General features: G+C 39.4%; 1 protein-coding gene across 1 annotated transcript in view; it reads right to left on the bottom strand.

Moving 5' to 3' along the window:
• Positions 1-4,119: 4,119 nt before the first annotated feature.
• Positions 4,120-22,443, bottom strand: part of CPE (carboxypeptidase E) — a 144,459-nt gene continuing 126,135 nt past the window's right edge. The window contains exons 7-9 of the mRNA XM_069556627.1: positions 12,803-12,902; positions 7,617-7,735; positions 4,120-5,553 (exon numbers count right to left, since the gene is read on the bottom strand). Of these exons, the coding sequence (XP_069412728.1) occupies positions 5,455-5,553; positions 7,617-7,735; positions 12,803-12,902 (318 nt within the window). The 3' untranslated portion in view covers positions 4,120-5,454. The remainder of the gene's footprint in view (positions 5,554-7,616; positions 7,736-12,802; positions 12,903-22,443) is intronic.

The raw sequence follows: 22,443 nt of genomic DNA, 5'->3' as shown, positions 1-22,443 counted from the left end.
AGTCCGAAATGCAGTACTTGGATGCAATCTCAAAAACCACAGAATGATCTCTGTTCATCTCCAAGGCAAACCATTCAATATCACAGTAATCCAAGTCTATGCCCCAACCAGTAATGCTGAAGAAGCTGAAGTTGAATGGTTCCATGAAGACCTAGAAGACCTTTTAGAACTAATATCCAAAAAAGATGTCCTTTTCATTATAAGGGACTGGAATGCAAAAGTAGGAAGTCAAGAAACACCTGGAGTAACAGGCAAATTTGGCCTTGGAATGCAGAATGAAGCAGGGCAAAGACTAACAGAGTTTTGCCAAGAAAATGCACTGGTCATAGCAAACACCCTCTTCCAACAACACAAGAGAAGACTCTACACATGGACATCACCAGATGGTCAACACCGAAAGCAGATTGATTATATTCTTTGCAGTGAAAGATGGAGAAGCTCTATACAGTCAGCAAAAACAAGATTTCGACCTGACTGTGGCTCAGATCATGAACTCCTTATTGTAAAATTCAGACTTAAATAGAAGAAAGTAGGGGAAACCACTAGACCATTCAGGTATGACCTAAATCAAATCCCTTATGACTATACAGTGGAAGTGACAAATAGATTCAAGGTATTAGATCTGATAAACAGAGTGCCTGAAGAACTCTGGACAGAGGTTTGTGACACTGTACAGGAGGCAGGGATCAAGAACATCCCCAAGAAAAAGAAATGCAAAAGCAAAATGGTTGTCTGAGGAGGTCTTACAAACTGATATGAAAAGAAGAGAAGATGGATGAAACTGGAGCCGATTATACAGAGTGAAGTAAGCCAGAAAGAAAAACACCAATACAGTATATTAACACATATATATGGAATTTAGAAAGATGGCAATGACGACCCTGTATGCAAGACAGGAAAAAAGACACAGCTGTGTATAACGGACTTTTGGACTCAGAGGGAGAGGGAGAGGGTGGGATGATTTGGGAGAATGGCATTCTAACATGTATACTATCATGTAAGAATTGAATCGCCAGTCTATGTCTGATGTAGGATACAGCATGCTTGGGGCTGGTGCATGGGGATGACCCACAGAGATGTTATGGGGAGGGAGGTGGGAGGGGGGTTCATGTTTGGGAACACATGTAAGAATTAAAGATTTTTAAATTAAAAAAAAATAAAAAACTAAAAAAAAAAAAAACTGAAAGGAAGTGCATAGTAAAACAGGTTCACAAAGTATTACTTGTATTACACGACTATTTTACATGTAAAACTAAAAAGGAGTTTCCCATACCCCTCAGTGTGAACCACTTCTCTATATAAGTTGAATAATAGATAGAATTAAATTGGCCATTAAAAGAAAAAAAAAAGAGAGAAGTGAAAGGCAAAGGAAAAAAGGAAAGATATATCCATTGGAATGCAGAGTTCCAAAGAAGAGTAAGGAGATATAAGAAAGCCTTCCTCTGTTATCAATGCAAAGCAATAGAGGAAAACAATAGAATGGGAAAGACTAGAGATGTCTTCAAGAAAATTAGAGATACCAACGGAAATTTTCAAGCAATGATGGGCACATTAAAGGACAGAAATGGTATGGACGTAACAGAAGCAGCAAATATTGAGAAGAGGTGGCAAGAATACACAGAACTACACAAAAAGATCTTCATGATCCAGATGATCACGATGGTGTGATCACTCACCTAGAGCCAAACATCCTGGAGATCAAGTGGGTCTTAAAAAGAATCACTACAAACAAAGCTAGTGGTGGTGATGGAATTCCAGTTGAGCTATTACAAATCGTCAAATATGATGCTGCACTCAATATGCTAGCAAATTTGGAAAACTCAGCAATGGCCACAGGACTGGAAAAGGTCAGTTTCATTCCAATCCCAAAGATAGGCAATGTCAAAGAATGCTGAAACTGCCGCATAATTGTATTCATCTCACATGCTAGCAGGAGAAGGCAATGGCAACCCACTCCAGTACTCTTTCCTGGAAAATCCCATGGACAAAGGAGCCTGGTAGGCTCTAGTCTATGGGGTCGCTAAGATTCGGACATGAGTGAGCGACTTCTCTTTCACTTTTCACTTTCCTGTATTGGAGAAGGAAATGGTAACCCACTCCAGTGTTCTTGCCTGGAGAATCCCAGGGACGAGGGAGCCTGGCGGGCTGCTGTCTCTGGGGTCGCACAGAGTCAGACATGACTGAAGTGACTTAGCAGCAGCAGCAGCACATGCTAGAAAAGTAATGCTCAAAATTCTCCAAGCCAGGCTTCAGCAATACATGAACTGTAAATTTCCACATGTTCAAGCTGGATTTAGAAAAGGTAGAGGAACCAGAGATCAAATTGACATCTATTGGATCATCAAAAAAAGAGATTTCCAGAAAAACATCTACTCCTGCTTTATTGACTACACCAAAGCCTTTGATTGTTTGGATAACAACAAACTGTGGAACATTCTTAAAGAGATGGGAATACCAGACCACCTGACCTGCCTCTTGAGAAATCTGTATGCAGGTCAGGAAGAAACAGTTAGAACTGGACATGGAACAACAGACTGGCTCCAAATAGGAAAAGAAATACGTCAATGTTGTATGTTGTCACCCTGCTTATTTAACTTATGTGCAGAGTACATCATGAGAAATGCTGGACTGGATGAATCAAGATTGCTGGGAGAAATATCAATAACCTCAGATATGCAGATGCTGCTGCTGCTAAGTCCCTTCAGTCGTGTCCTACTCTGTGAAACCCCATAGACAGCAGCCCACCAGGCCCCCCTGTCCCTGGGATCCTCCAGGCAAAAATACTGGAATGGGTTGCCATTTCCTTCTCCAATGCATGAAGGTGAAAAGTGAAAGTGAAGTTGCTCAGTCATGTCCAATTCCTAGCGACACCATGGACTACAGCCTACCAGGCTCTTCTGTCCATGGGATTCGCCAGGCAAGAGTACTGGAGTGGGTTGCCATTGCCTTCTCCAGATATGCAGATGACACCACTGTTATGACAGAAAGTGAAGAACTAAAGACCCTCTTGATGAAAGTGAAAGAGGAGAGTGAAAAAGCTGGGTTAAAACTCAACATTCAGAAGACTAAGATCATGACATCTGGTCCCATCACTTCATGGCAAATAGATGGGGAAACAGTGGAAACAGTGATGGGCTTTATTTGGGGGGGCTCCAAAATCACTGCAGATGGTGACTACAACCATGAAATTAAAAGACACTTTCTCCTTGGAAGAAAAGTTATGACCAACCTAGACAGCATATTAAAAAGCAGAGTCATTACTTTGCCAACAAAGGTCCATCTAGTCAGAGCTATGGTTTTTCCTGTAGTTATGTATGGATGTGAGAGTTGGACTATAAAGAAAGCTGAGTGCCAAAGAACTTTTGCTTTTGAATTGTGGTGTTGGAGAGGATTCTTGAGACTCCCTTGGTCTGCAAGGAGATCCAACCAGTCCATCCTAAAGGAAATCAGTCCTGAATATTCATTGGAAGGACTAATGCTGGAGCTGAAACTCCAGTACTTCGGCCATCTGATGTGAACAGCTGACTCATTTGAAAAGATCCTGATGCTGGGAAAGACTGAGTGCGGGAGGTAAAGGGGATGACAGAGGAGGAGATGGTTGGATGGTATCACCGACTCAATGGACTGACTTTGAGTAAACTCTGGGAGTTGGTGATGGACAGGGAGGCCTGGCATGCTGCAGTCCATGGGGTCGCAAAGAGTCAGACACGACTGAGAGTGAACTGACTGAACTGAACTCATAGTCTAAGTATGGGTTTAACTTGCATTAAGAGGCCATCCCCGAATCTAGTCTAAAGCAAGTTGCTCTGACATTTCTCTTTATCCACACACTAGTCCTTCCTATCACTTTACTCATCACAATGCTTAATTACATGTTCATTTTCGTGTATATGTATTTAAAGTTTATGTCCACACCTGATCCATGGAATCACATTTTGACCACCAAAATAATATACACAGTACATGCAGTGCTTGCACTGTGCTTGGCATATAGCAGTCACTTAACAAATTTAAAATTATAGAAGATGAATCAATGAGAGGCTGCTCTCAAGGGAATACATTTTTTATCACATGATCAAAACTGTAGACCAAAAATAATACAGAATTAAATACATATCATAGGGATTTTTTAAAATTTTTATTCATTTAGAATGCAATTCTGGGACAATCTACAACCAAGAAAAACCCTACATTTTGAAGTAGTGTTAGCACACTGAATAATATAACACTATTGTGCCAATGTATACAAGCAAGAAATCAATTTCCACTCTTTTCATAAAACTTCTCACTAAACATTTACATTTTACTCCCATCAAGTAGACTTACCCTGGTGGCTCAGAGGGCAAAGCATCTGCCTACAGTGCAGAAGACCCGAGTTCAATCCCTGGGTTGGGAAGATCTCCTGGAGAAGGAAATGGCGACCCACTCCAGTACTCTTGCCTGGAGAATCCCATGGACAGAGGAGCCTGGTAGGCTACAGTCCATGGGGTCACAAAGAGTTGGACACAACTGAACGACTTCACTTTCACTTTCCCATCAAGAATGTGTTAACAAGATCATACTTCTATAGCTAGACAGCATACTACACAATGATGATTAATACAGGACTGTTTAAGTTTTGCAGTATAGTGCTGACAACTCAACCTGTAGCTGTTGACTTTTCCAATGGCTTCATTATGTGACACTGTCACCAGTTACATTAATTAAAAGGACTCTATTTTTTCTTTTTTTCGCTTTTAGCTTTTATCCTGTCAAAGTACCCCTTGTTTACTCTCCCCTTCTATCCATTGCACAGATGCTTTTTCAAATACATTTTCCTTTCTTTTTTTAGGATTTAAAAAAATTTTTACTTTATATTAGAGTATAGCTGATCAACAATGTTGTGATAGTTTCGGGTGTATGGCAAAGGGACTCAATCGTATATATATATATATATATATATATATATATATATATATATATCCATTCTCTCCCAAATATCCCTCCCCTCCAGGCTGCCAGATAACACTAAGCAGAGTTCTCTGTACTATACAGTAGGACCTTACTGGTTATCCATTTTAAATATAGCAGTGTCTACATGCTGATCCCAGACTCCCTATCTCTTCTTCCCCTATGGCAACCATAAGTGGATTCACTAATTTTTAAAACCTAGAATTACTCAAAAAGTTCTATATTGTAAATAACATATGGAATATTGTCTCTAAGCCTAAAATGGCAAAATCACTCAAATCTCTTCTACAGTCCTCTGTATCACATATATAGGAAAATGAATGCTATAGACCAAGTTCTTATATTTTAACCTAAGAGTCTATTTTAAGTAATATCTATTAATATTTAAATGATCAAAAATAAATCAATGTTAAATATTAACTGCACAAAATCTAAAAGAAAATGGCCACATTACATCATACTACATACATTATATAGATTAAAAGCAATTAATTAGAAGCTTCCTTAAAAGTTTAAAGTTTCTGACATCATCTTCCACCATTCCATTAATTCTTCCTTCTCTTCTTCTTTCCTTTCAGAAAATGACTCCAGTTCAAAATCAACCTAAAGGAGAAAATAAGAATATATTATTATCAAATTGATTATATACTTTTAAAAACTAAAATTAAAAATGAACAGGTTTAAAGTTTATTAGAATAATCTCAATCTAGCCATCTGAATTAAAGTAAACCCTAAAAAATGTCTCATGATAACCAAAAAGATACTTTTAGGGAAAAAGAATATCAAAAGTCATTATGTTTGAAATGTGCTTTGATCTAATAAGGTCTCAAAGAATCAGACATGACTGAAGCAGTTTAGCACATGCACATGCTCAGTATTATTGGAAAGCAGATTATTTATGGGCAGATTATTTAAAGGCAGTCTTTTCCCCCATAAAAAGATGTAACTTCTTTCAAATTAACCCACCCTCTCCTCCCTCACCGCATCCAAAAGTCAGTTCTTTATGCCTGTCTCCTTTGCTGCCCTGCAAGTAGGATCATCAGTTCTATCTTTCTAGATTCCACACTGCTGCTGCTAAGTCGCTTCAGTCATGTCCGACTCTGCGACGGCAGCCCACCAGGCTCCCCAGTCCCTGGGATTCTCCAGGCAAGAACACTGGAGTGGGTTGCCATTTCCTTCTCCAATGCATGAAAGTGAAAAGTGCGAGTGAAGTTGCTCAGTCGTGTCTGACTCTTAGTGACTCCATGGACTGCAGTCCACCAGGCTCCTCCATCCATAGGATTTTCCAGGCAAGAGTAGTGGAGTGGGGTGCTATTGCCTTCTCTGTTCTAGATTCCATATATGTGCATTAGTATATATTGTCTTTCTCTTTTTAACTTACTTCACTCTGTCTATGGCTGATTAATACTGATGTATGGCAGAAACCATCACAATATTGTAAAGTAATTATCCTCTAATTAAAAATAAAAATTAAAAAAAAAAAAAACCACATAGCTTTTACAGGGATCTGTTTTCCAGAATCTTGCATCTGTGAAAGAACTGATGGAACTACATACACCTCCAACCACCATGAAGATCAGTAACCCAGGAACTCAATTCGCCTATAGACTGGGCATCCTCATCAGGTCTATGGAGAATTCATACATTTTTCCACAAAGGACTATTTAAAATATGCAAGCTATTTGGGCCCATGAGATAGCCATGCTCCATTCCACATGGAGCTAAGAGCTCTTTGATTCGGCTACTCAAGCCTATGGTTATTTAAGAATGTGACTACTCAAAACCTCTTTGAATTAACACATAGCAGAAAGGCCAAGGGTCAAAATAGTTGAAATCTTTTATAACCTGACTCTGAAACAAACATTTTTCCAGGATTTACTTGTTCAAATTTACCTCCTGATTTTAATACATATCCAGCCTAATAAACACATACAATCAAAACCAAAGGATCACTTGAAAACCCAAGATATTTAGCTTGCAAAACCAAGCATTTATACTCCAATCTTTGGGTATATAACCAAAAATACAATAGATTCTTTTCAAGTAAGGCTTTTAATTGGAAATCCTGTAGGCCATTCCATAGTAATATATTACAAGGATAATAGTAAAATCATGCTCTATGAGATTTTTGGTCTCATCACCATCACCCTTAGTAGTTAAATATCAATAAATGTCATCTACTTAAATAAGTATCATTTTTTATAGTTCTTATCATAGAGGACCTGACTTTGCTAATAGTATGTGCTTAATAGATGTTTAGTTAGTACCTAAAATTACATTGCAGGCCTAATTTATTTTTCAAAATACTTATTGAGTAAGGTATGATACTAGCTGTTAGGGATAAAAAGATAAATCAAACAGAACATTATTTAGATATAAATCAAGATCAGCAAATAAAACTTTAATTTTTTCATTTTATTTAATTTTTTGTGGATCTCTTCAGAAATTGAGAAATGGTAACAGAGTTTCACGTTGAGTGGTATTAAATTAAACACTGAGCCTTTGGGCAAGTCACTTAACTTTTCAAGGCCTCAGTTTTCTCATCTTTTAACAGATGGACAACAGGGTAATAGTAGAGTTATTATGAAAGCTAAATATAATGATTTAAATATGCTTGACCCATGGTAAGTGTTTAATAAATTTTAGCTATTATCATGATCACTTACCCTGACAGCAGGGCTATAAGGAACTGCCACTTTCTTTGCTATTGCCAGATAGCCTGGTGCTGAGGCTGTAAGTTTATAGTTTCCAGGAACGAGCAATCTCCAGTAATCACCATCCTTTGCTGTGGGGAACAGAATATCAAGTCACAGGCACATATGAGAAATTCATAGTTATGCCACCTAAATTCATTTTTTATTCTCTGTCTTTAGATATTTATAGAATTTAATGAAATTCCATTAAAAAGAGTATGACACTCTCTAGAAGGCATCATTTCTTATAGCAGTTTTACAGATAATAATGTTATTTAATGAATCTTTTAATATAATGAATCATCATATTCACGTGAGAAATAACACAGATTAATGGATATTCTCAAGTCCCCAAGCTGCTGGCACCATAATTTGATTCTTGCTGTGAAGATCTGAAGATCTGAGAGTCTAGGTCAGTATCTCATGAAGTGTGACCTGATGGCACCTCTTTGGAAATCCTGAGGGATGTGTTAGAATTTAGATTTCAAAAGACAAAACAGCTGGCATGCTTTCTAGGATTGCATTTTCAACCAACTTTCCAGAGGATTTCTAAGCAGAGTTGTGTTCCTGTACCTCCATCCTCTTTTTGAGCAGCTTAGGTTCCCAGATCCCCTAGTCATCCACTCACATGTCTCCTTCAACTGATGTGCTGTTCCCCACCTGCTTATATGCCTGGCAAGCCGTCAGCACTGGAAAACACCCACCCCTCTACTCTCTGCCTGCCTCTGTGGCTGCAAGGGGCTGGGGAAAACACACACCGATGATGAGCTGTCCCCTGTCTACAAACACAAGGCCCTGGTCCTGCCCTGTTTTCCTCCCAAGTCCTTTCACTTTCCTGTTTCTTAGATTAGTGCACATCAATCACCTGAGAGACAGTAAGGAGCAAATCCTAATTCCCTAGATCTGGGATGAGGCCTGAGATTCTGCATTTCTAGCTAGTTCCAGGTGATTGCTGAATTCGGTCTTGGTAGGGGCCACACTGAATAGCAAGGTCCAAGTGGAATTTTCCCTTTTCCTAACACCTGTACTGCATCCCCTTCATCCTCACTCTTAGTTGATGCTTCACATTGTATTAATATTTCACTGTGAATATGGAAACCATCAGAAAAAAACAAACTCCCATCACCATCTCTTCTTTATGAACTCTACATTTCCTTTAACCTAGTGTCTCATTTCTTTTCTTCACTTTACAGCAAAAGTTCTAGAAAGACTTGTCAATACTCTCCATTTCAGGCCCTTTCCTTCTCCTCCACAGTCCACTGAAATAGACTCATCAAGACTCCACACTGCCTCATTCAAAGGTGCATCTTTCCTGACACTTCACATTTCATCTCTCCTGAAATGCTTTCAGGTTTCCCAGACAAGGCATTACATTTTCTCTCCACCTTTGACTCCACTGCCCCATTGCTTGTTTCTCCTTACTACCCTATACTGCCCTTGAAAAACTGCTGTGTCAAGGGAGAACAAGATGGCAGAGGAGTAGATGGACTTGGAGTACATCTCTTTTCATGGATACATCAGGAATACACCTTCAGACACAGAAGTGCATCTAGAACACCAGCTGAAAGTGGACAGGAGTACCTGACCAGTGGAAAAGAATATATAGAACCACAAAACTTGAGAGGATGAAGGAACTAGGGGAGAAAACAGGAATGTTAGTAGGACTGGACCTGCCTTTGGTGGGTGGGGGAACTGAAGCAGGGGTCCAATCCCCACATTGGGGCAATTGTCTGAGTCAGAGGAGAAACATTTAAGGCTGAGAGTGAAACCACTGATCTGTGGCAGCCTAAATGGAATGAGAATCAGACAGTCCTTGCCACAGCCATTCATACCCCGGGCAGGAATGCTGGTCTCCTGGAAGGGGCAGCTGCTGGGAGCTGGAGTTTAGGGACTGTGGAGCAATCCCAGGGTAAGGGCTGCTGTTGACTGCAAAGAGATAGATTGAGGGGATGTGAGGGAGGAGATAGTGGTGGGAAATGCCAGTAGAAGAAAGCCAAGCAGCCATGGAAGCAAGGCGATACTGCTGAGTCACGCGTCCGGGGTGGAGCCATCATCATAGCCTCTCTCTCCCTGCATGCCAGGATTGGCAGCTGAACAACAGAGTGGCTGGCCCATCAAATGCCTGACTGCACTGAACTACAGAGTAGGACCCCACACAGGGTACTCCTTTCAGTGACTGATGCGCCAAACTACAGAGTAGGGACCCACCCAGGTGCCCCTTTAAATGTCCCATGTGCCGGTCTACAGACTACGACCCCAGTCAGGGGGGGCCCTTCTATGTGCTTGACACGCCAAACAACAGAGAAGGACCCGAGGCAAAGGAGCCCTCTAAGTGTTCTAATGGGTGGAGCTGTGAAGAAAGACTGGCCAAAGAGGCCTTCTGATCACCAGCTACAAGAGGCTCAAAAAAGACTCTGATAGGGCCATATCTCCTGCAGCGGAAGCAGTCTGTGTTCCTGCACACTTGGCGCTGCCAGGGTCCCCGAAACCCAAGCAACTGCACCATGTTCATGCTCAGCTCTCACAGGGGAAGAGATGCCACAGGCAAAAAAAATAGTCTTGCATTTATGTGCGCAGGGTCACTTCGGTCATGTCCGACTCTTTGTGACCCTGTAGACTGTGGTCAAAATAGAGAGCCCAGAAAAAAACCTATGCACCTAAGGGTACCTTATTTTTGACAAAGGAAGCAAGAATATACAATGGGGCAAAGACAGCCTCTTCAATAAATGGTGCTGGGAAAACTGGACAGCTGCATATAAAAGAATGAAATTAGAACACTTCCAAACACCATACACAAAGATAAACTCAAAATGGATTTAAGACATTAATGTAAGACCAGAAACTATAGAACTCTTAGAGGAAAACATAGGCAGAATACTCAATGACATAAATCAAAGCAAGATCCTGTATGACCCACTTCCTAGAGTAACAGAAATAAAAACAATAGTAAACAAGTGGGACCTGATTAAACTTAAAAGCTTTTATACAGCAAAGGAAACTATAAGCAAGGTGAAAAGACAACACTCAGAATGGGAGAAAACAATAGCAAGTGAAACAACTGACAAAGGATTAATTTCCAAAATATACAAGCAGCTCATACAACTCAATGCCAGAAAAACAAACAACCCAATCAAAAAGTGGGAAAAAGACCTAAACAGACATTTCTCCAAAGAAGACATACAGATGGCTAACAAACACATGAAAAGATGCTCAATATTGCTTATTATTAGAGAAATGCAAATCAAAACTACAATGAGATATCACCTCACAAAAAGCCTACAAACAATAAATGCTGGAGAGAGTGTGGAGAAAAGGGAACGCTCTTGTACTTTTGCTGGGAATGTAAATTGATACAGCCACTATGGAAGATGGTATGGAGATTCCTTAAAATAAACTAGGAGTAAAACCACCATATGACCCAGCAATCCCACTTCTAGGCATATGTCCTGAGGAAACCAAAATTGAAAGAGAAACATGTATCTCATCATTCATTGCAGCACTATTTACAATAGCTAGAACATGGAAGCAACCTAGATGTCCATCAACAGATGAATGGATAAAGAAGTTGTGGTACATATACACAATGGAATATTACTCAGTCATAAAAAGGAATGCATTTGAGTCAGTTCTAATGGGGTGGATGAACCTAGAACACATACAGAATGAAGTGAGTTAGAAAGAGAAAGATGAATACCTTATATTAATGCATATATATGGAATCTAGAAAAATGGTACTGAAGAATTTATTTACAGGGCAACAATGGAGAAACAGACATAGAGAATAGACTTATGGACATGGGGACAGGGGAGAAGAGGGTGAGATGTATGTTAAGAGTAACATAGAACTTACATTACCATATGTAAAATAGTCTATGGGAATTTTCTGTATGGCTCAGGAAACTCAAACAGGGGCTCTGTATCATCCTCGAAGGGTGGGATGGGGAGGGAGGTGGGAGGGAGTTTCAAAATGGAGGGGATATATGTATTCCTATGGCTGATTCATGTTGAGGATTTGACAGAAAACAGCAAAATTCTGTAAAGCAATTATCCTTCAATAAAAAATAAATTAATTTTGAAAAAAAAGCTAAAGTCCCAGAACCTGCTCCTCAGATTTCATTCCTTTCTACCTATTTATACTGCCAACGTGAGATTTTCCTAAAATTTTCACATCTGGAATGCAGAGAAAATAATGTTTATATGTTACTAAGATTAACAAAAGCAGTTGCTTGTGGCCATAGGGTGCACGGCCTAGGTCCTTCAAGAAGTCCCGCCCCGGGGGTGAAAGGAGCAAAAATTTGGCACAGGTTCTGGCATATTGGTCCAGAAGGTAGGCTGGCGCTTCACCAGGTGTTGATAAGCATTGCTGTTTGAATAAATAAATGGATTTTTAGAAAACAAATATTCAAGATTAAAAAATACAAATTATAAATGTGAGGTTAAATAAGAGTTAATGGTATAGGATGTTTGGGAACTAATTTAAAGGTTAACTAATGCTAAGGTCTTGAAACATGTAGAGTTTATAGCTAAAAAGATATTGTTGTTTTTGATAAGATACAAACAAATGAGAATTACACTAAAATGAGTTGGAGAGATGTTTATTAACAGGAGTAGATAGGTTTGCCAGAAAAACACATCATTTCCCCCAAACTAGGAAAATGGAAAGAAGGCTTTAAACCTTGAAATAATTAACATCAACTTCAATCCTGTAAGGTCCTTTTCAGCCTTGGATATATCCAGCTTTATGATACAGATTAAATGAAGAAATGGATGGGACATCCTGGACAACAAAACACAGGCAGTTACCCTCCTTCCTACTCTTCTGCTCCTTCCTGAGTTTCACCAATTAACAGCTCTTTAGAATCTCTTCTTAGGAGATATTATTAAGAGACAGCATTTCAATTCCAGCTGGTTCACCTTCCTTTGCCTTGACAACTGCAAAGAGTCTCACAGACAGCCCTGCCTCACAGCCCTCCTAAGTAACTGCCTGACTTGTTCCCCAGATAAAAATTTAACTAGATCAAAGCTGAAGAGAGACAGTAAAGAGACATGAGGCATTTAATTGCTTTGCATAGAACAGTATAAGAATGTATCTAGGCTAAGAAGTAGCCACGGTCTCATATGCAATACTAGAGCCTCTGATCACAGCGAAGAACACCCACCAGATGTGACATCATGGTCTATTCCTTCCACAGAGATGGTGGCGTTAGCAATTGGGTTACCCTGAAGATCTCGGACAAATCCTTTAACCCCTCGGTGTATCTGTGATGGTCAAGAATAACAACAACAAAAAAAATTGTATTAGAAACAACATAAAAACATGCTTCATATCAAACATCTCCTTATTTTCTAGCAAAATACTGCAGATTCCTATTGTTTAGGAATCAAAACAAGCTTAAAAAGTCACTGAATTTTGTGAACATTCTTTACTCTGCTTTTTCTCAAGTAGACAAATGAGAAGTAACCCCTGGAAAATTGATATCTTATTCTGAGTCAAATAAGACTTTGAAGTACCTTCCAAACCACCAAAACAAATAAACAAACAAAAACCTGTCAATGTGTAAAACAGTTCTGGTCTGAACATATTCCATTGCTTTCTATTTTAAATTTGGTTAATTATGTATACTTTATATGTCATGTATCAGTTAAAAAGTTATCACATTATAGCCCTTCAATACTTGTTCCTTATAGATAAAAGGATATATATACTGTGAATATTTTTGCATTAAACCCACTAATAATATTATTTTGGTTGAAAATCACTGCATGAAAAGTCAGTGAACTTACTAACTGAAAACTGGGTTTATTAATAAAAAAGATTTTATGTCGAGAACAAGCTATTGAATTAAGTTGCTGTCATCAAAACAACTTTATTTCTAAATGATAATTCAACTAAGTCAACATGTATTTGAAGTAAAGGAGGGTCACTTAAGGTCTTTGAGAAAGTACTGCTTCCGGAATATCAAATGATAATCTATCAATTTTGATAATTTAGCAAAACACCATCCACCCTACCCCAGTTGTTCTTCACTCATATGACCCCAGAAAATGAATTTTGTTTTGCTATTGATGGTATTTACATATTTTCCTACAGAAAGTAGAATAAATCTCATGTGTCCCTTTCTCATTGGAGAGTAAATATGGCAGTGGTACAATGTTTTATCAAAGAGATACCCTTTGTATACTAATAAAATTTTTTGAATTTGTTATTTAAAAAAATAACAATAAAACTCTTTATAACACATAATTCTTTTCTCCAAACGCAATTTACTCATGATAAAAAAGTGATACAGGGACTTTCTGGGTGGTTCAGTGGCTAAGACTGTGTGCTCTCAATGCAGGAGGCCTGAGTTTGATCCCTGGTCAGAGAACTAGATCCCACATGCCACAACTAAAAAATCCTGCATGCCGAAGATTGAAAATCCTATGTGCTAAAACTAAGATCCAATGCAGCCAAATAAATAAACATTTTTAAGTGATACATTTGCAGTAATAATAATAATTTTAATGGCAATCAGTAAAGTGAGAAGAGAGTAAACACATTTTTAAAACAAAAAGATATTTTTAATCTTTTCCCCAAGACTCACCTATGGATTAGCCAGCCAAATTGAATGAGACTGAAATTTAGCTACTGGAAACAAGAGAAGTTAGCTTTCTGAATGAAATTCACATGGTAAAAGTATTAGAAAAATTGTAAAGATCAATTTATTCATCTTGGGGCATTATAATCCTGATACATAAGTTTAAAATTTCCTTGTCATTGCAAAAATAAATCAATCACTTCAAAAACATATAATTCACCTACATTAGGTATAAATACACACATTAATATTCATAATTGTACGTTTTTCTGCCTCTGCAACCCAACACTTAAATTACAGTATGTGATTAACAAATAGTTATGTTAGGTAGGAAATTAGGCATGAGCAACAAGCGGTGGCCTAGCTGAAAAGGATGCAAGCTGATCTCTAAACCCCAGCCTAAACACACCCAGGAGAGATCACAGATATGCTACAAAAATAACCACAGTGATTTTTCCAACTTCTGCACATGCACCCTAGGCACACAGTGAATACAAACTAACCACAGGGGCTTCTTCGAGTAATCTTAAACAGCTAGGAGCCCATTAAGGACTCATAAATACTCATAATATGTATGGATTTATGGATACTTACATAGTCATAAATATGTATGTGTTCATATATACATATATTTGATTGTACAAACTGAATGATGGGAAAGACATGCACAGCAGAGACTGTTGCTGTGTAACTTGCAAGTGTCAATTGGCCTTGACTGTATGCCCTTTCCTGATAGGTGGTGAGTACAGGTCCTATTTTGCACAGGACAGAACCAAGAGGAAGAGACAGGAAGTATAACAGGATAAGCCAAGAGGGATTGTTATGACTCCTTTGGGATTGGCCTACTGCCACGTCTCTTTAATAAAAGTTCTGTCTGCTTGAGCTATAACTGGACTGTAACTTGTCTGTTGTTTCAAACCCTTTAGTCCATCATTCTAAATCTTTGTTGCTATGAGACAAGAATCGAGGGTGACAAATAAACCAACTTCTTCAGTTCAGTTCAGTCACTCAGTCGTGTCGGATTCTTTGCGACCCCATGAATTGCAGCACGCCAGGCCTCGCTGTCCATCACCAACTCCCGGAGTACACTCAGACTCATGTCCATCGAGTCAGTGATGCCATCCAGTCATCTCATCCTCGGTCGTCCCCTTCTCCTCCTGCCCCCAATCCCTCCCAGCATCAGAGTCTTTTCCAATGAGTCAACTCTTCGCATGAGGTGGCCAAAATATTGGAGTTTCAGCTTTAGCATCATTCTTTCCAAAGAAATCCCAGGGCTGATCTCCTTCAGAATGGACTGCTTGGATCTCCTTGCAGTCCAAGGGACTCTCAAGAGTCTTCTCCAACACCACAGTTCAAATGCATCAAATCTGTGGTGCTCAGCCTTCTTCACAGTCCAACGCTCACATCCATACATGACTACTGGAAAAACCATAGCCTTGACTAGATGGACATTTGCTGGCAAAGTAATGTCTCTGCTTTTGAATATGCTGTCTAGGTTGGTCATAAGTTTTCTTCCAAGGAGCAAGCATCTTTTAATTTATGGCTGCAGTCACCATCTGCAGTGATTTGGGAGCCCAAAAAAATAAAGTCTGACACTGTTTCCATTGTTTCCCCATCTATTTCACATGAAGTGATGGGATCAGATGCCATGATCTTTGTTTTCTGCATGTTGAGCTTTAAGCCAACTATTTCACTCTCCTCTTTCACTTTCATCAAGAGGCTTTTTAGTTCCTCTTCACTTTCTGCCATAAGGGTGGTGTCATCTGCATATCTGAGGTTACTGATATTTCTCCCAGCAATCTTGATTCCAGTTTGTGTTTCTTCCAGCCCAGCGTTTCTCATGATGTACTCTGCATATAAGTTAAATAAGCAGGGTGACAATATACAGCCTTGACGTACTCCTTTTCCTATTTGAAACCAGTCTGTTGTTCCATGTCCAGTTCTAACTGTTGCTTCCTGACCTGCATACAGATTTCTCAAGAGGCAGGTCAGGTGGTCTGGTATTCCCATCTCTTTCAGACTTTTCCATAGTTTATTGTGATCCACACAGTCAAAGGCTTTGGCATAGTCAATAAAGCAGAAAGAGATGTTTTTCTGGAACTCTCTTGCTTTTTCCATGATCTAGTAGATGTTGGCAATTTGATCTCTGGTTCCTCTGCCTTTTCTAAAATCAGCTTGAACATCAGGATGTTCACGGTTCACATATTGCTGAAGCCTGGCTTGGAGAATTTTGAGCATTACTTTACCAGCATGTAAGATGAGTGCAGTTGTGTAGTAGCTTGAGCATTCTTTGGCATTCCCTTTCTTTGGGATTGCAATGAAAACAGACCTTTTCCAGTCCTGTGGCCACTGCTGAGTTTTCCACATTTGCTGGTGTATTGCACTTTCACAGCATCATCTTTCAGGATTTGAAATAGCTCAGCTGGAATTCCATCACCTCCACTAGCTTTTTTCGTAGTGATGCTTTCTAAGGCCCACTTGACTTCACATTCCAGGATGTGTGGCTCTAGATAAGTGATCACACCATCATGATTATCCGGGTCATCAAGATCTTCTTTGTACAGTTCTTCTGTGTATTCTTGCCACCTCTTCTTAATATCTTCTGCTTCTGTTAGGTCCATACCATTTCTGTCCTTTATCGAGCCCATTTTTGCATGAAATGTTCCCTTGGTATCTCAAATTTTCTTAAAGAGATGATGGTTAAATAAATAAATGTCTGATATACCAATTATGGAGCATTATTTTTCTGTTTGAAATTTTCCACTATAGGAGTAAACCTCAATGGAAATGTTATGGGCTACCAGGACTCCACAGGAATGCAGACTGGAAAACACAGTCATTTTATGGTGTTTGCAAAAGAAATCCCAGAAGTTTGTTAATAAATTTCACTCATATCTGGGGAAGTTATTTTACTACACTGTTATTCCTATAATTCTCCCTCCCCAGATTCCAAACATTTCAGTCAAGCAAGGCTAAAAAACAAAAAAATTAAATCTTCATTGTTGCTAGAATTGTTTAATGTCAATTACCCTTAAATCTTCAAATACTCCTGCTCTTCAAGGGGACTGTGTTGGACTGAAAACTCATTTTTAACAATAATCTAGATGAGTCTGAGGCAAGTGCTCATGAACCATTCTTTGAAAAATTCTTTGGAAATTCTGAGAACTAGACAGTTCCATGGTTATTTCATAGGAGCTCTTTTTAGCAAACTATTTATGTTGATTAACTTTACAACTCCAGGTCCTAGAAACATCCTTTTAAGTTTCGGCAAGAGATTTCTTCTCAACCAATCATTGAATTGGATCTCCTAATTACCAATAGAGTTTTGCCAAGAGAACTCACTGGTCATAGCAAATACCCTCTTCCAACAAGAAAAGAAGACTACATATGGACATCACCAGATAGCCAACACCGAAATCAGATAGATTATATTCTTTGCAGCCAAAGATTGAGAAGCTCTATACAGTCAGCAAAAACAAGACCAGAGGTGACTGTGGTTCAGATCATGAACTCCTTATGCTGTATTCAAACTTAAATAGGAGAAAGTAGGGAAAACCACTAGACCATTCAGGTATGACCTAAATCAAATCCCTTACAATTATACAGTGGATGTTAGAAATAGATTTGAGGGACTAGATCTGATAGACAGAGTGCTGATGAACTATAGATGGAGGTTCGTGACATTGTACAGGAGACAGGGATCAAGACCATCCCCATGGAAAAGAAATGCAAAAAAAACCAAAATGGCTGCCTGAGGAGGCCTTATAAATAGCTGTGAAATGAAGAGAAGCAAAAAGCAAAGGGGAAAAGTAAAGATATACCCATTTGAATGCAGAGTTACAAAGAAGAGCAAGGAGAGATAAGAAAGCCTTCCTCAGTGATCAGTGCAAAGAAATAGAGGAAAACAACAAATGGGAAAGACTAGAGATCTCTTCAAGAAAATTAGAGATAACAAGGGAACGTTTCATGCAAAGATGGGCTCGTAAAAGGACAGAAATGGTATGGACCTAACAGAAGCAGAAGATATTAAGAAGAGGTGGCAAGAATACATAGAGGAACTGTACAAAAGAGATTTTCATGATTCAAATGATCACGATGGTGTGATCACTCACCTAGAGCCAGACATCCTGGAATGTGAAGGATTCAAGTGGGCCTTAGAAATCATCAATGGAATTCCAGGTGAGCTATTTCAAATCCTGAAAGATGATGCTGTGAAAGTGCTGCACTCAATATGCCAGCAAATGTGGAAAACTCAGCAGTGGCCACAGGACTGGAAAAGGTCAGTTTTCATCCCAATCCCAAAGAAAGGGAATGCCAAAGAATGCTCAAACTACTACACAACTGCACACATCTTACATGCTGGTAAAGTAATGCTCAAAATTCTCCAAGCCAGGCTTCAGCAATAGATGAACCGTGAACATTCACATGTTCAAGCTGGTTTTAGAAAAGGCAGAAGAACCAGAGATCAAATTGCCAACATCTGCTGGATCATGGAAAACGCAAGAGAGTTCCAGAAAAACATCTATTTCTGCTTTCTTGACTATGCCAAAGCCTTTGACTGTGTGGATGACAATAAACAGTGGAAAACAGTGGAAAATCAGGCACTACCTGATGTGCCTCTTGAGAAACCTGTATGCAGGTCAGGAAGCAACAGTTAGAACTGGACATGGAAAAACAGATTGGTTCCAAATAGGAAAAGGAGTATGTCAAGGCTGTATATTGTCACCCTGCTTATTTAACTTATATGAAGAGTACATCATGAGAAACCCTGGGCTGGATGAAGCACAGGCTGCAACCAAGATTGCAGGGAGAAATACCAATAACCTGATATGCAGATGACGCCACCCTTATGGCAGAAAGTGAAGAAGAAGTAAAGTGCTTCTTGATGAAAGTGAAAGAAGATAGTGAAAAAGTTGGCTTAAAGCTCAACATTCAGAAAAGAAAGATCATGGCATCCGGTCCCATCACTTCATGCGAAATAGATGGGAAACAGTGGCTGACTTTATTTATTTTATTTTATTTTATTTTATTTTATTTTAGCTCCAAAATCATGCAGATGGTGATCGCAGCCATGAAATTAAAAGATGCTTGCTCCTTGGAAGGAAAGTTATGATCAACCTAGACAGCATATTAAAAAGCAGAGACATTATTTTGCCAACAAATGTCCATCTAGTCAAGGCTATGGTTTTTTCAGTAGTCAAGTATGGATGTGAGAGTTGGACTATAAAGAAAGCTGAGCACTGAAGAATTGATGCTTTTGAACTGTGGTGTTGGAGAAGACTCTTGAAAGTCCCTTGGACTGCAAGGAGATCCAACCAGTCCACCCTAAAGGAGATCAATCCTGAGTATTCATTGGAAGGACTGATGCTGAAGCTGAAACTCCGATATTTTGGCCACCTGATGCAAAGAGCTGACTCGTTTGAAAAGACCCTGATGCTGGAAAAGATTGATAGCAGGAGGAGAAGGGGATGACAGAGGATGAGATGTTTGGATGGCATCACCAACTCAATGGACATGAGTTTGGGTAGCCCTCGGGAGTTGGTGGTGGACAGGGAGACCTGGCATGCTGCGGTCCCTGGGGTCACAAAGAGTCAGACACGACTGAGTGACTGAATGAAATGAATGGAATCACCTATTTTCCATCTGTTATAAAACTAGTCAATGATTAGATTTTAGGCCCAAGTGTTCAAGTATTAATCACCACCATATTGTTCCACTGTCATGAAACAATTTCAACACAGAACTTCTGGAAGCCTTCACCGATATTCCACTAGCCTTTGATTCCCTAATCTGGAGTGTCCTTTGAGGCAAGCTGGTGTGTGTTCACTGCAAATACCAATCTTACTGCTTCCATACATTCTGTACAATAATAGTGATGTTACACCAGGATGGGTCACAGGGATCTGTCGACAGATCAAATTTTCATTACAAGAGGCATAAAACAGGACTGTATCATCTGATCCCTCTTCTTTTGAGCTGATTCTTATGTAAACTGATACAGCTTTTAGATTAATTAATGCACCTGCCACCATAAATATGCCAATCACTCTACTCTTTCTGATGGCACACATTTGGGTTTTGTTTTATAGTGCATTTTTTCTCAAGCACTAAGATAGGACTTCCTTGGTAGTTTAGTGGTTAAGAATCCACCTGCCAATCCAGGGAACATAGGTTCAACCCCTGGTCCAGGAAGATTCCACATGCCATAACCATGCACCACAGCAACTGAGCCTGGGCAACACAACTACTAAGCCTGTGCTCTAGAGCCCATGAGCCACAACTACTGAGCTTGCACACTCTAGAACCCATGCTCTGCAACCAGAGAATACACCACAATAAGAAGTTTGCACACCACAACTAGAGAGTAGCCCCCACTCACTGCAACTAGAATAAGTTCATGTGAGGCAATGAAGGTTCATGTGCATCAATGAAGATTCAGCACAGTCAACAATAAATAAATTACAACTGAGAACTTAAATAGCAGCTGAACTTTTTCTTTTAATTCTTGACAGTATAATAATTTTACTGACATCAACTGTAGGGAATCCTAGAACATAGCTCCAAGAAGCCTTTTCTGAACTGGCAGCACTGGCTTAAGGACCCTTCTGTGTACTGCTATTGCTCTTTATGTTAACATTTATCATCCTCTCTTGTAGTTAGGTATTGATATCTGAACTTAAGATGAAACACACTCTCTCCAGAGTGCCTAGGACATAAAAGCTTAATAAATTTTTGCTGTAAAAATAAATAAATAAAATGAAAAGTATTGAATTAAGGAAGCATTCTTTGATATCTAAGCAAAGAACACACCAAATAGCCCCATCTTACTTACTCAGCCTACAACTTTACTTTTAAATTTTGCTCTTAAAATATCCATCCAAATATAGCTCTCCTCAAACGACATTCCACAAGGGTGCCCACTAAGATTTTTTCAGAATCAACATAGCTAATTATCTTTAGCTTTGTTGTTGAAAATATCTTTTTGTGTTAACATGCACTTTTATGTTAATTCCATTGACTGATACAAATCCTGTATAATGGATGTTTTTTAATCACTGTCATCACTGTATCTATTCCATGATAATACCTTTTGGTAAGGTACATGGATACTTGTGGAGAAGGCAATGGCAACCCACTCCAGTACTCTTGCCTGGAAAATCCCATGGACAGAGACGCTTGGTAGGCTGCAGTCCATGGGGTCGCCAAGAGTCGGACACAACTGAGCAACTTCACTTTGACTTTTCATTTTCATGCATTGGAGAAGGAAATGGCAACCCACTCCATTGTTCTTGCCTGGAGAATCCCAGTGATGGGGGAGCCTGGTGGGCTGCCATCTATGGGGTTGCACAGAGTTGGACACAACTGAAGCGACCTAACAGCAGCAGCATGGATACTTGACAAGTGTAAAAGAATTCTTAAGCTGATTTCACATTTTTAATGCATTGGGTTCACGTGTATATGTCTCTATGTACCTGTGGGTGTGAGCTAAGTCACTTCAGTAGTGTCCTATTCTTTGCAACCCTGTGGACTGTAGCCCACCAGGTTCCTCTGTCCTTGGAATTTCCCAAGCAAGAACACTGGAGTGGGTCACCATTCCCTTCTCCAGAGAATCTTCCTGATCCAGGGATCAAACTTTCATTTCTTATGTCTCCTGCATTGGCAAGCAGGTTCTTTACCACTAATGCCACCTGGGAAGCCCTTTTATATGTACATGTATGTGCAAATAGCTACTTATCTATACAATAGCATTTGTTTATATCAAATTAGTTTAAAAATCAGTCTATACTACCTGCCAATATATGAAACTAACATTACTCTCCCTGACTTTGGATGTAAATGGCCACATACAGAATGGAAAGTGAAACTGTCAAGGCACTGCAAGCAAAGAACAGAGTCCTTAGGTCTTTCCCAACAGTACTGCCCCTGGTGTTGGTCTCTACCTAGTACAGAGGGATGCGGTTAACAGGGAACTGGCCTGGATCAAGTCTGAACAGGTAGGTATTTTATTCTGACCCGTGGTGAGATTCTCCAAAATTCTGTACAGTGACTCTCTGCTAAAGATCTAAATTTATGTCATGAGAGGCAACACAGCATGGTGATTCTGGAACTAGACAGCCTGGATTCTGGCAGAATAACTCAGACAAGTTGTTTAACTTCTCTGTGCTTCTGATTTCTTATTTTTAGTTCATGGGTGATAATGGTGGTGGAATAAAAGATGATGT

Source organism: Ovis canadensis, chromosome 17 (genome assembly GCF_042477335.2).
Source record: "Ovis canadensis isolate MfBH-ARS-UI-01 breed Bighorn chromosome 17, ARS-UI_OviCan_v2, whole genome shotgun sequence".
NCBI classification, from domain to species: Eukaryota; Metazoa; Chordata; class Mammalia; order Artiodactyla; family Bovidae; genus Ovis; species Ovis canadensis.
Note: the sequence above shows the minus strand (reverse complement) of the source record. Positions and strands in the feature narration are given on the sequence as shown.